The sequence below is a fragment of the Saccostrea echinata genome, unplaced genomic scaffold (genome assembly GCF_033153115.1).
Source record: "Saccostrea echinata isolate AGI-Se365-2 ecotype Australia unplaced genomic scaffold, CSIRO_AGI_Sech_v1 ptg000014l, whole genome shotgun sequence".
NCBI lineage: Eukaryota > Metazoa > Mollusca > Bivalvia > Ostreida > Ostreidae > Saccostrea > Saccostrea echinata.
In genome coordinates, this window is record NW_026889763.1 from 11,998,862 (window position 1) to 12,012,378 (window position 13,517).

A 13,517-nucleotide genomic window follows, 5' to 3' on the forward strand; every position below is an offset into this window, starting at 1 on the left:
AGGATATAAACTATATACTTTTCATAGTAGGCCTATATTTTTTGTAGAAACGCAAGTTCTACCCACAGGCACTTGAAATCATTTGTTTTTCCTTGCAATAAAAAAAGTCTACAAACTTGTGATTTACTAGATAGGGGTAATTTTTTGTGATGAGAAAAACAAATATGACATCACTTGCCTGTGGTTCTAGATCTACAAATATCCGGTCGATGATTGTTACATAAATGAACACCCAGTGACGTGCCTTTACATTAAATTCAATTTCATAAGAAAAATCTCTTGCTCAGTGACTAGTTTTCTAAATTCTTCTGAAATACAAAACTTTTTAAAATGTCGGTGAAATAATTAACACATTTTCTTCTGTTTCATACAAATTTAATTACCAATTTTATAAAAGCAAAATTAATGAAAATAATTACTGTTCTACATTTGATATGTCCGAGAATTAACACATGGTACGTTGACAACTGTTTTCAAAGTTTTAACTTAACATGCATAAAAATAAAAAAAACATTGTATGGATTTAGACACAGGTAATACACGTTTAAGCCACTCAATCTGTATCATTACAAGTTTTACTTTAACAGAAGGTTACAGATCTTGACAGGACATACAAAATATCACACATGAAATAATGCAACAAATAAATATTTAAAAAAATTATGACGTAGAAGTGCGGACGGAATGTCGTAAAATGAGACGTCTAATGAATTGCATAGTTTCGGAAGTCTCTTCCTAAAATCTCCGTACAAATCAAAGAACACAATGTATGCAAAACAATTTTAAGAATCTCACTGTGTATAGATATAACATAAACATTTGACATCATATTTTTACCTTAGCCCCAACCTAATAAATCAGGTATAGAGGGCAATATTCGACTAAGGAAGAAATAAGAAGTTAAGTGTCTGTGTTATAACATTCAAACTTCCATTTTCAAAAACCCAGGTCAAGTGGATCAAAGGATTGAACCATCGCGGATTTCTGAAAACTTCAGTACTAATGTTATAGATATACAGGTCTATTATGGCAAATTATTATGCACAGTAGTTGGCATCAACGAAACACTTCGGTATCTTATGTTGATGACCAGAAATTATTAAAATAATTATGAACACTTGAAATGTTACACTTCTTGTAATGTTCAGGTCATGTGGATCGATTTTCCCTGGATCCATCACCGTTCATTACTGCTCCCTCTCCGTTCCGAAACAGTCCTTATCTTGTGGATTTATGATGTCTTTCATCAACAGGGAAGAATAATTACTTCAGAAATGGATTATGAAAATTTTTTGAGAATTTGTCTCCAATATTCCCAAAAGAAATTTGTTTCGTGAACGTCAGTAATGTTTTCTTCACTTCAAAATGGCTGACACTGTGGAACGTCGATCCCCGTACTAACTGCCTTATCATCTTTTATGTCACGGAATATTTTATAATTACAATGTAGTAAATGCAACTCTGAAAGATAATTTCACATAAAGTGCATATTAGCAAAGTAGATTCATTTTCGTATATCAAGAGTTACCTAAACTTTAGTTATTATGGCATATTTTGGTTTTCATCCGGAAAAATCATTTGAAACGTCTTCATGTATAAAACTGGATCATCGAAGCCATGATTGGCAATCAATTCAGGTAGTTTTTCAAAGTTCCTTAAATAAGTATTGTCAAAATGAGTATTATTATGGGGTGATATTGCGAGTTTGTTTAAAACAATGCCCAAATAAACGTCATCAAAACTTAAAGAACGTATATAGGGGAAAATTTTCTGCATGTCTTGAATGATCTCCATGTGAGCTATCATTGAGCTGCCCCCTACGTAAGGCGGCCAGTAGTCAAATGGGTACGCCTCCCACGATATGTACCATTTAGAGTCTGGATCTCGAACAGGTTTCCCCCGATCCGATAAACATCCCGAAAAAAACTTTGGATTTTCCAATTCAAGGATTTTGGCGTATTTCAGCAAGTTGTCTATATGTAAAAACATGTCATCGTCATCAAAATAGACATACTTGAAATGGCTGCAATGTTGGACAACCCAGTTAAAGGCCATGATTGTTTTATATGTATTATTAAGGTAATCGTCTATGAAATCTTCCTGCACGATGTCGTTATGTTGAGAATTTTCTTCTAAAACCAATGGCTGTAAATCTTTATTATATCCAAGGGCAAAAACAACAGGTAGGTTATTTGCCTTTGCCTTTGGGATCCATGTGTTTCGTAGGACCTTTCTTAAAGCAAAATGGCCCACAGCGGATTTCACAATGATTACAAGATTGTTTTGCTTGGTGTCTTTACATATATGATCAGGGTTGAGAATGAATTTAAAGGGATGTTTATTTACAACTGGCAAGTCAATGCGTTCACTTCTAATTTTTTCACGAATATCCACCTTGACAGGGGGATATCTATATTCCGTGTCGTAAGAGTAGAACCGGAATTGTATCACCTCTTCATCTGGGAATATTTCCGGCAGAATACCTCCGATTGGTCTGCGATAATAGCTGTGCTGTTGAACAATAGTAGTCCCGAAAGTTGCAAAAGCTGCCAGGAAGAATATAGATAAGAAGAGTATCCAAACTCCATTATGCCTCACGCACTTATAGAGGTTTCGGACAAATGAAGTCAGCCAAAACCGCATCGCAATTCCACACGTAACAAACTTCTATCATCACCCTAGGAAAAGGAATTCTTTTGACCTCTGAAAATGGGAAAAAACAGAATATCAACCATGTAAATCTCTCTCTCTTTCTCTCTCAGGTTATGTGGTTAAGAAATAGTTCATTATTGTCATACATGGGGTGGGTGTTGGTGGAGGGGTACTCAATCAATAATCATCTCTCCTCTATACTTGGTGCAAATCGAGGACTCTTTACAAAGCCTACTTTAACTGCTTTGTTACCCGATCATGAATTACATTAGGTGACTAGAAAATCCTAAATGAAAGCCCTTTTCCGTGAATTTCCTTTTAAATGAAGAACTTTTTAGTCTGTAAAAGAGTAATTCAGAATTTGAATTCAATTTCAAGTTTGCTGAGTGAAACTTTTCATGATTATGGAAAATCGATGAGGAGAATTTGAGTGAATCAGTAAATTTAGTTTTTTGGATAGAATAGTGTCAATCAGTGGAATAAAGCATGATCGAAGCATACGGTAACTCTTTGAAGTAGTAGTTATTTAAAATATTTATTTCATACTTAGTAATAGATATAGGTTTTGGAGGAATGCGATATGCCTGATGTCGCAATAGCCATATAAGCCTCCAGGGCCGATACAGTTCCCGCAGGGCTGATATAGATTTATATCACACCCGTGTACATTAAAAAAAATAGTACATAAATAACACAAAGTTAATCGTTCACATTTTCTGAATTTCAAATTACTGTTACATGTATTTGATATGATAAGCTAGCAGTGATTTTTTATTATTTATAGTTGCACTAGATCGGTGTCGTAATTTGCCACTAAGTATGTAAAAAACATAATAAAACATACCCTTATCCATATCGGCCCTGTAAAGTCGTTCCAGCCACATGCAAGATACACTTAATCTATACAACATTTCGTTTAGCAATGCAATATTTACAGAAGTCCTGTGGGAGATACGTCGTTTTACGACAGATTTTGGCTGAACAACCCGAAATAATGAACGGAAAAAATTAACACACCTTTTAACTTGATTGCTTCTAATCTTTTGTGCATGGTTTTAGAAAAATTATTCATGGACAGAGTTATTTTTCCATTATAATTCTGAATTATCTTCTTAAAAGGGGTACCCCTCATTTCACCTGCATTATTTTACACCTAAGGGTACCTAGAGAAAAGTTTGATCAAAATTGCTCCAGATTCTGAGCATAAGGTTTAGGTAAGCTGTGAACAAAAGCATACAATTTTGTTGACACAATAAAATATAGGTATTTTGCGCTTGATAAATAAATCGGTAAAAACAAACAAAAAACAAACTTGTCAAAAAAAAAAAAAAAAAAAAAAAAAAAAAACTTTAGGTAAAAACAAGAGGCTTTTTGAAAGACAAACGCACTGTGCAAAGTTTCACAACGAGTTCGCGTAAAAGGACATTTGCTACAAACAAACAAACATATGAATGCATGGATTGGTATTATTAATTTTTTGGACTTATTTTGGTTGTAAACGATGCAAATATCGAATGAATAAATTAATTTTAAAAATTGCAAAATTTCTTTCAAATAAGTTCAAAATTCTCACTTTTTGACACGTTATAATTCTTTTTTTTTTTGTTTTGATTTTTGACATTACCTAGAAATCTTTAAAATAAAATTAAAGTTAATGTATCTTAACTTAATAATTTTACTTATATTAATAGAGATTTAACAATTATTTTCATGATTTATGAAACCAAATAAAATGTTTGTATTAAATGACCTTAAGTGTGTCGTATTATCCTTATATAAACATTTGTTTCTCGATTAAAGAACTAACAATGCTGGTTTTGTAGTTAGCTCCTATCTGAGATCGCTGTAACACGAGATCTTTTAAAAGGTTAATTTCCAGATCAAAGGTTCAACATTTAATCAAGTAGCAAGAGTCACAAATCTGAACAGTCGTAAATGAGGACGTTTCTTTTAAAAAATGACCAAAGTACCCTGTACCTGTAAAGGGCACTTCAAAGTGTGTTTTGTGTTAACATTGTATAAGCATTTTGTGTGGATGAACAATAACTTGCATACAACAGAGATGTTGATAAATTTTATGGCTTACTTGATTGAAGGAATGATCTAGGGGTCTTGTTTCAGTGTAAGAATCACTACCACAACTGAAATAAAAATAAAAACAGATGCTTCAGTAGATTACATTGCAAAGTAATACCTTAGGACATATTATCCTTACCTACACTGTAAAAAATGATGTTTAACTTGTGTTTAATTTTTAAACAGTCGTGTTTTACAATTAAACATGGTGGGTTTAAATACAAAACATTAGCGTTTAACATATAAACACGACTATTTAAATTGGTGTTCAATAAGCAGGGTGTTTAATCATCCATCTTAAACACGCAATGTTCATATGCATCAAATCAAAAAATCAAATTAGGTGTTGCTTCTCAGTATTGCTGTGTGCATTTGCCATTTGTACAATTTCTTAATTTATGAAGTAATTCCGTACATACTAGTAGATATTTTTCGACACAGAAAAAAATACGAATAGCCAGGCAATACGTTGACTTTAGATCATACCAAAAGCAATTACAATTAACATAAATTTATGGTAATTTTGTGCTAAAAATTCATGAATTTCATAAACTGTTAAAGGGGAAAGAGACACATATATTATGATGACTTTTATAATTTTATCAATATTTTAATCACCGGTGTTTAACACGCCTGTTCATTTCTTAACCATCTTATATTTATAAATTAAACACATGGTATATATATAGAAATTGCAAATTAAACACCTGTGTTTAATGCGTTATGATAGAAAATGACGCAATTGATTATGTCATAACATGCCATTTGAACGCAGAAGATGCAGAATCACGCATATACTGGCAAAAACACCATATCTAACAAGGAAACAGGAGGTATTTATACATTTCTTTATATAAAATCTGAGAAAAAATTGAATGCTTAATACATTAGAGATTTATACTGCTTTTCATTTATGAAATGCAGGATTGTTAGGCCTATCGTCTGAGTGCAAATGCGGCCATGTGCAGCGGTCGGCATAAAATATTTGTAGTCTTTAAGTATATTGCGATATCTAATTAATTTGCAGGAACGTTCATCTCTTATTGTGAATCCTGAGAAGAATACATGATAAAGGAAAGATGATTTTAAACGAAGATCACACTTAACCTTGAGAGGTGAGTTTAAAGGGCATTTCAAAGAAAAAGGGTCAACCCCCCCCCCCCTTACACACACACACACTCTCACACACACACCCTCACAAACACACAAACATCACTGTTTCCTAGCCTACACTAGTTTTGGGTCTCCCAGTAACATGAAATTTAAGTAAATGTAATCCAATTACCTGCCCTTGATAAAATTTATGCTCCCTATCACGCATTATTATGTTTATTTGCTGACCATACATAACTTAACACATAAGCGTTAACAACAACACTTTTCATTCCCTGCCCGCGCATGTATTCTTTAAGGAGACTTTACATTTTTGGGGAGTGTTGTTTACATGTGATAGAAAATGCCTTGGGTAGCCCCCCTCCCCCTTCTCTTAATTGTTTCTGTTGGGCTGCTCCTGCAGGTACATTAATGTTTAATTTTTTAGTGTATACACTGTTTGTATGCTTATAATGATTTATTTATGTTGCAGATTTTTATTTCAAACTTGTTTCTCAGTATGTATTTAATTATATAATTAAAATTGGCGTAAAGGATAATAAATTATTATTTTTTATCTCAATATATTGTTTTACAGATAATTTTCTGAATTTGCATAGTGAATATTTTTTATCTATCTATTTTTCAGGATATTTCTGATAAGAAGAAGGGATTAGAAATGCTAAGGTTGAAAAAATTTGGAGAATGGAAAACTGGAGATCATCATCCGTGGCAGAAGAACCTGAATTTTACATACAAGCAGAGGAGACTGTTTAACTCGGTTAGAATATTATACGAAATTTAGTGAGTGATACCCCGGCAGCTCTTGTGAAGTTGCAAGAATATTTAATGAATTAGTCGTTTACAGGTAAAAACTGGAAATTTTCTTCATTTGGATAAAACTCTGAATATTAGTAAAGTAAAATTATACCGGTACAACTGGATTTATTAACTGCAATACATACATAATGTATATATCCCGTACCCAGACAATAAATAACATTTTCAGTCTTTGTGCATTATATTTAATTATGAATTTGTTTGTTTTATTAAAAAAAGATATAATGGACGCCCTGTCCCTTTTTTAAAATAAAGTTTCAAAATTTTATTCTTGAAAAATAATATTTCATTTTATTAAGCGATTTTTCTATTTCAACCCCCCCGGCCACCAATTTTATTGAATTTTAGTTCACATGCAGGTTTTACATATTCATGCTAGGTATTTTTTTTTTTTTTTTTTTTTGATAATTCTATCTTTCAACTTGAATTGAATTATATATCTACGTGTGTGTGTTAACAAATGTGTTGATAAATGTTATAATTGTTTATAAAGTTTGAATCTCTAATCTCTATTCAAAATTAAAACATTTATAATGATTTATTAATTAAGCTTTATGTACATGTTCATCATCAAGAACAGTGTGTTTTGTACTGTTTTATGTTTGTTTCAAATAAAAATATTGAAAACTTATAAACACGTTTAAGTGTTTATTTATTTTGTAAATTAAACACGTTGAAGTGTTTAAAAATGACGTATAAACATGTTTAAGTGATTATTATCTGTTGCATCGAATAAACATGTTTAAGTGTTTAAGTGTTTAGGTTGAACGTGTTTATTAATAAAACATGAAATGTTTAAATTTTAAACACGTACGGTGTTTATTTAGTAAACTCCTTGTGTTTATTCAGTGTTTAATCTTTAAACATTTTGTGTTTTTGAAGTGTTTAGTATTTAAACAGAATGAGAAGGAAGTATTTACATATTAAACCTCATGTGTTTAGAATTTAAACATTCTAACGCGTTTATTTCTTAAACACTTCACGAAGTGTTTAAATTTTAAACGTGTTAAAGTGTTTATTATCTGTGGCAAATTGGTGTTTATTTTTAAAACACTTATTTTTTACAGTGTATTCATGTATACGAGTGCAAAAAGATTGTTCAATTGCAGGGAAACTAACACATAGGTGTCATACAAGAAAAAAGAAATTATACATGCCTATAATTAATTCAATAATTAAATGATAAATAAATAATAGGGATGTCAATGAATATTCGAATATTCATTCGATGTGTTAATATCTTTTGACAAATATACATCATCAACAAATATAAGTAAAAATAATGGATTGCTATTTCCCAAAAACTTGTAAAAAATTGCTGAAATTAAAAGAAGAATCTTGAGATCAAAATGCAAATATTATCAAGTTTGAAGTAGAAAATGCTTTTTTCCCTAAATGTGTCTGGCTAATTTATCTAAAGATACAAGTATTAATATTTCATCATAAATCATTTGATGGCTACTGGGGTAGTTTGACCCTCATTTTCAGTGATGCATGTAATTTGTGGTTCCGTATCTTATGGCAGTACTAGTCTAGTTAGGGTATTGATATAGACAGGGCCTAACCAACCTAAGAAATATGTGGCAAAGCAGATGGACTCCATATAGATTTTTTTGGCTGATAAAAATTTTGCTAAACTAAAATTACAGCAAGCGCCAAAATGGTTATTAGAAACTTTTTTAAGTGTTAATTCGCCCATGACTAATAGATTAACAAACAAGGAAGTACATAACAGGGCCTTGATGGGAAAAGATGGAAATGTTTCCTTGACCAATTTGATTTTTTCAAAAAAAGGTCTTTTTTACGACTTCAACAAGAAAAATATGATTTACTTGACTCTTACATACCTTTTCCAAATTTAAAAAAGAAACAAACAAGAAGAATAAATAATAATAATATAAAATTAACAAACAAATAAATAAATAGTAAGAGCTTTGACTATTATATCGACTCATTAAGAAGAAAGCATCGCATGGCAACCAAATAGTTACCCCAATCAATAGTGATGAATCAACCAAATATTTACCCCTACCAATAGTGATGAATCAACCAAATAGATACATTGTACCCCTACCAATAGTGATGAATCAAACAAATAGATACCCCAAACAATAGTGATGAATCAACCTAATAGTTACCCCAAACAAGGATGATGAATCAACCAAATAATTACCCCTACCAATAGTGATGAATCAACCAAATAATTAACCCTACCAATAGTGATGAATCAACCAAATAGTTACCCCAAACAATAGTGATGAATCAACGAAATATTTACCCCTACCAATAGTGATGAATCAACCAAATAGTTACCCCAAACAATAGTAATGAATCAACCAAATATTTAGCACTACCAATAGTGATGAATCAACCAAATAGATACCCCTACCAATAGTGATGAATCAAACAAATAAATACCTACAAACAATAGTGATGAATCAACCAAATATCCCCAACATAGTAATGAATCAACCAAATAGTCACCCTCAAACAATAATGATGAATCAACCAAATAGTTACCCCTACCAATAGTGATGAATCAACCAAATAATTACCCCTTCCAATAGTGATGAATCAACCAAAAAGTTACCCCTACCAATAGTGATGAATCAACCAAATAGATACCCCAAACAATAGTGATGAATCAAACAAATAGAAACCCCCAAACAATAGCGATGAATCAACCAAATAGTTATCCCAAACAATAATGATGAATCAACCAAATAGTTACCCCAAACAATGGTGATGAATCAACCAAATATTTACCCCTACCAATAGTGATGAATCAACCAAATAGTTACCCCAAATATTAGTGATGAATCAACCAAATATTTACCCCTACCAATAGTGATGAATCAACCAAATAGTTACCCCAAACAGCCTGCAGAATGTATTCAAAGTTGTCATTTGAAGCGTTATTTATCATTCGTTTCAGGACATATGATACAAACAACCTTTTTCTTCCAAAAATCATGAAAATAATAGCTAAAGTCATGTTTATTTAAGTAAAATGAATAAGTTTAACCGCATAGATTTTAAATTTTCACTTTTATAGTGATGAAAAGTTGTATGAATTAATCTTATGAAGGTGACAGCAAAAAGGCAGAATTTTGAACATCATAGAAAGTTTACAATTTCCTAATATTTTAGAAATTTGATATTTGCATCATTTACAACCAAAATATGTCCAAAAAATATATATCAATCTGGTCATCCCTTTTTTTGTTTCCTCTGTCCTTAAATTATCGCCTTATTGATCTGCTGTTAAAAGGGATGTTGTATAAGCACTTACGAAAAGATTTGGGTTATGATTTTTAAAACATTTTTATGTTGAATAACAAGGAAGAGTTTCCATCTCCCGGACACGTTCACACAAAAACTACACGTTAGAAGGTTCACCATCACAAAAGAATACAACCATTCCTCATATATATTTAGTACTGGTATACATTTTTGCCTTACTTCCTATGAACAACTCCAATTATAAAATGTACTTTCACCATAAGCAATCTGGATTATAACGAATCTAAGCTGACATAAACCTGTCTAATGAATTACTCTGTTCATAATTTTAACTGGTTGGCAAAGCCTAAGTGGAAAATTTTCAATTTATTAGAATATTGATAATTTTGGACTTTCAGTGAAACCTCACAATAGGAGTTAGAATATTGATAATTTTGGACTTTCAGTGAAACCTCACAATTGGAGTTAGAATATTGATAATTTGGGACTTTCAGTGAAACCTCACAATAGGAGTTAGACATCTTTTATTGATGCAACAAAACAGAATCACATATAAATATATTTTTTAACATTATTCAGGTAATGCAGAATTAACAAGTGTATGCAATGCCTCATTATTCAGACTACAGCTGTAACAGTTATCATTACAGTGTATTTTTTTTCTGACTGATTAACATCACATCTTACCTCAGTACTGGGAGTTCGTGTCACAACAATTACCGAACGCGCACCTGCCCCGGACAAGGGTGAATGATCAGAAAAAATGAAGGGGAAAAATATTTTGAGAAAATCGAACAAACAATTTAGATTTTTGCTGTTAAAATATCGATCAACTACCTCAGGAGTAAAAAAAGAAATACAATACTAAAGACCAACTTTGTATGTGTGTGTGTTCTTTTACTTCTTTGACCTTTATTTCCCGCTGAGGAAACAGATATCCCCAGCTAAATTGCCTTTATTGAAATTCTGGAAATTTAATGTCCATAAATGTATCTTTAGAAATCTCAAACTGTAAACCACTAGATTTATTTGTTATATACCAGCCTCCTAGAAAAAGTGTCCTTTTCTTTCCCCTTTTCTCTGTCTATTAAAAGGAGTTTTGCTGCTGGGTGACATAATAAGAAATTGTAAAGAGCCTTTGTGTCCTAAAAGTGACTGCCTGAGACGTTCAATATATAGGGTACCTTGCGATTTTCAATAGTTTAAAGCCATACTGGGATAGAAAGTAGACAATTTATATTTTATAACGGAATTTTTTTTTCTAATTTGTTTAATTTTAGGAATCGATCTGAAAAATAATACATGAATTTTTCATTTACAAGATACAGTACTGCATTACTACTGACCTTTTCCAATCAGAGATAACTAAAGATTTCAACTTTTTCGAGGGGGGGGTCTTTAATTTTTTTTTAATTAGATATATTATTATCTTAAAATATCGATCATGATGGATTGATGAGTTGGTTGGAAATCACTGTCCACTTTTTTCTGTTCAGCACCGAAATAGGATAAAAAAAATTTTAAAGACGCACGTATGCGGTATGTTTTCTAGTGTAACCCTGTGATATGTAGAGTGTAAAATGCACCATTAAAGCATGCCTACAGAACTTAAGACTTAAACTGTTAAAACTGTATGGATTAAAGTTAGGTAGGAGAAGGGGAGGGGGGTAAAAGAAGTATTTTTCTGAGCATCGTTGAAGCTTAATATACAACATAGTACAGATGAAAAGTACATGTATGTGGGTTTTTTTTTAATAGAAGGCATTTTAAACTTATGTTTACACAACACTGAACTAACGTAAGATGAGACTTGACAATGTGTACACTGTGTGTACTATTAAAAATGAACGCCAATTATTCAAACTGTAAATACAATTGATTTTTCGATAAATTAATTCTCACAATACTTGCCGTGTCCTTTGTTATAGCTTACTAACAATAAAATTAAATCTATTAGAAATTACGAGAGTCTAAGACAATCTTTGCCCCTAAAATACCGATCTCTGCAATACTTTTAGAACATTAATTTTAAACTTTTTTGCAAATTTTCCTCAAACAAGGTCCTTGAATAAGCAATGGAGGTTGTTTGAAATTTTTGGTTGCAGATATAAAACTTTAGATTTAGCATGTGTTTATCTGTAATAAACATCTGTTGTAATATGAATCATGCTAAAATAGCTTTCAGAAATGCTCCATTCTCCTTGACTTTACCACTGTTTATCCAGGGTAAATCATATAGGAAAAAGATATATATATATATATATATATATATATATATATATATATATATATATATATATATATATATATATATATATATATATATATATATATATATATATATCTTTTTTGTTAAAAGTGACATACAGGTCCAATGGGCTGGATGTATACATTTTTTTTTTAAAGTTTCTCATTATATTATACAACACACGTCACTATACTTACTTATTTACTAATATCTGTATGCATGTATGAAAAAGAACACTTAACTTAATTTGGATGTCCATCAAACTTTACTGCTCCTTTCTCAAAAACTTTTACATTCAGACAGTTGCAGTTTATCAATGTTTGGACAGTACCAATAAACGTTTAATATGTTTTGCAGATACATGTAAATGGCAATTTATAGTTGAATTTGTTTTTTATAATCAAGTTTTGTTCTTCAAAAACAATACTCAGAGAACTTTTATCTTTCCTAAGCTACCGGGAAGATAATCAAAAAGTGTCCAACAACAAAACAGAGATTATAGGCAGTTGACATTCATAACCAAATAAAAAAGATATATATTTCTGGTGTTTAAATATTTGTTCTTCTTCACCAATTTGACAATGAAAGATCTTGTAAACAGTTTGAAACTGTGGACAATTTTTGATTGATTCCTGTATGTTTTAGTATCTAAACCATTGTCAGCCTTACAGATATATTTAATGGTATAGATATTGTTCCAAACATAATATATTAAAATATGATGATACACATATCAACTATAATACTGTTTTTCAAAAGACTAAGATTTTAATTACCAAAATTTACAATCTAGTCTATTCTCCATGCGTTATATGGATATTAATGTTTTTTGTTATACCTCATGTACAAGTACCACTTACCAGGTTTTCAGAGAAAAATGAGCTCGAATTTGAACTAGCTCTCTCACAATTAATCACAGACATAATTTTATACCAGTAATTGTTGGTTATAAAGGTAACGTTTTGTAAAATAAAGAGTTAAAAATAATCTATAGTGAAATGTTAAAAACAATTGATTGTTCATCCATTTCCAAGAAACACAAAACCGTACATCGTCCAGGAAAACCTGTTCATTGGAACTAACAACAAACAACTGAGCCGTGAAATATTAGACAGTAGGGAGAGAAAAAAACAGAGCTGCCAAACAATAGACAACAGAGACAGAAAAACTGAGCCGTGAAATGTTAGACAAACGAGAGAAACAACTGAGTCGTGAAATATTAGACAACAGAGAAACAACTGAGCCGTGAATTATTAGATAAAAAAGATAAAAACAACTGAGCTGTGAAATATTAGACAAGAGAAAGAGAAAAAAAATCTAAGTCATGAAATATTAGACAACAGAGATAGAAACAACTGAGCCGTGA

The 13,517-nt window shown here is 31.2% G+C and overlaps 1 protein-coding gene across 1 annotated transcript; it reads right to left on the reverse strand.

Annotated features, from left to right (window-relative positions):
* Positions 1-391: 391 nt before the first annotated feature.
* On the reverse strand, positions 392-4,793 carry LOC133186747 (beta-1,3-galactosyltransferase 1-like). Its single transcript, XM_061322040.1, has 2 exons — positions 4,739-4,793; positions 392-2,703 (listed from the first exon to the last, which is right to left on the reverse strand). The coding sequence occupies exon 2, from the start codon at positions 2,641-2,643 to the stop codon at positions 1,543-1,545; it is 1,101 nt and encodes a 366-aa protein (XP_061178024.1). The 5' UTR covers positions 2,644-2,703; positions 4,739-4,793; the 3' UTR covers positions 392-1,542.
* Positions 4,794-13,517: the final 8,724 nt, after the last annotated feature.

Bases quoted from the DNA above. Each gene is read 5' to 3' on its own strand.
- LOC133186747 (XM_061322040.1), bottom strand. From the start codon at position 2,643: ATGCGGTTTTGGCTGACTTCATTTGTCCGAAACCTCTATAAGTGCGTG.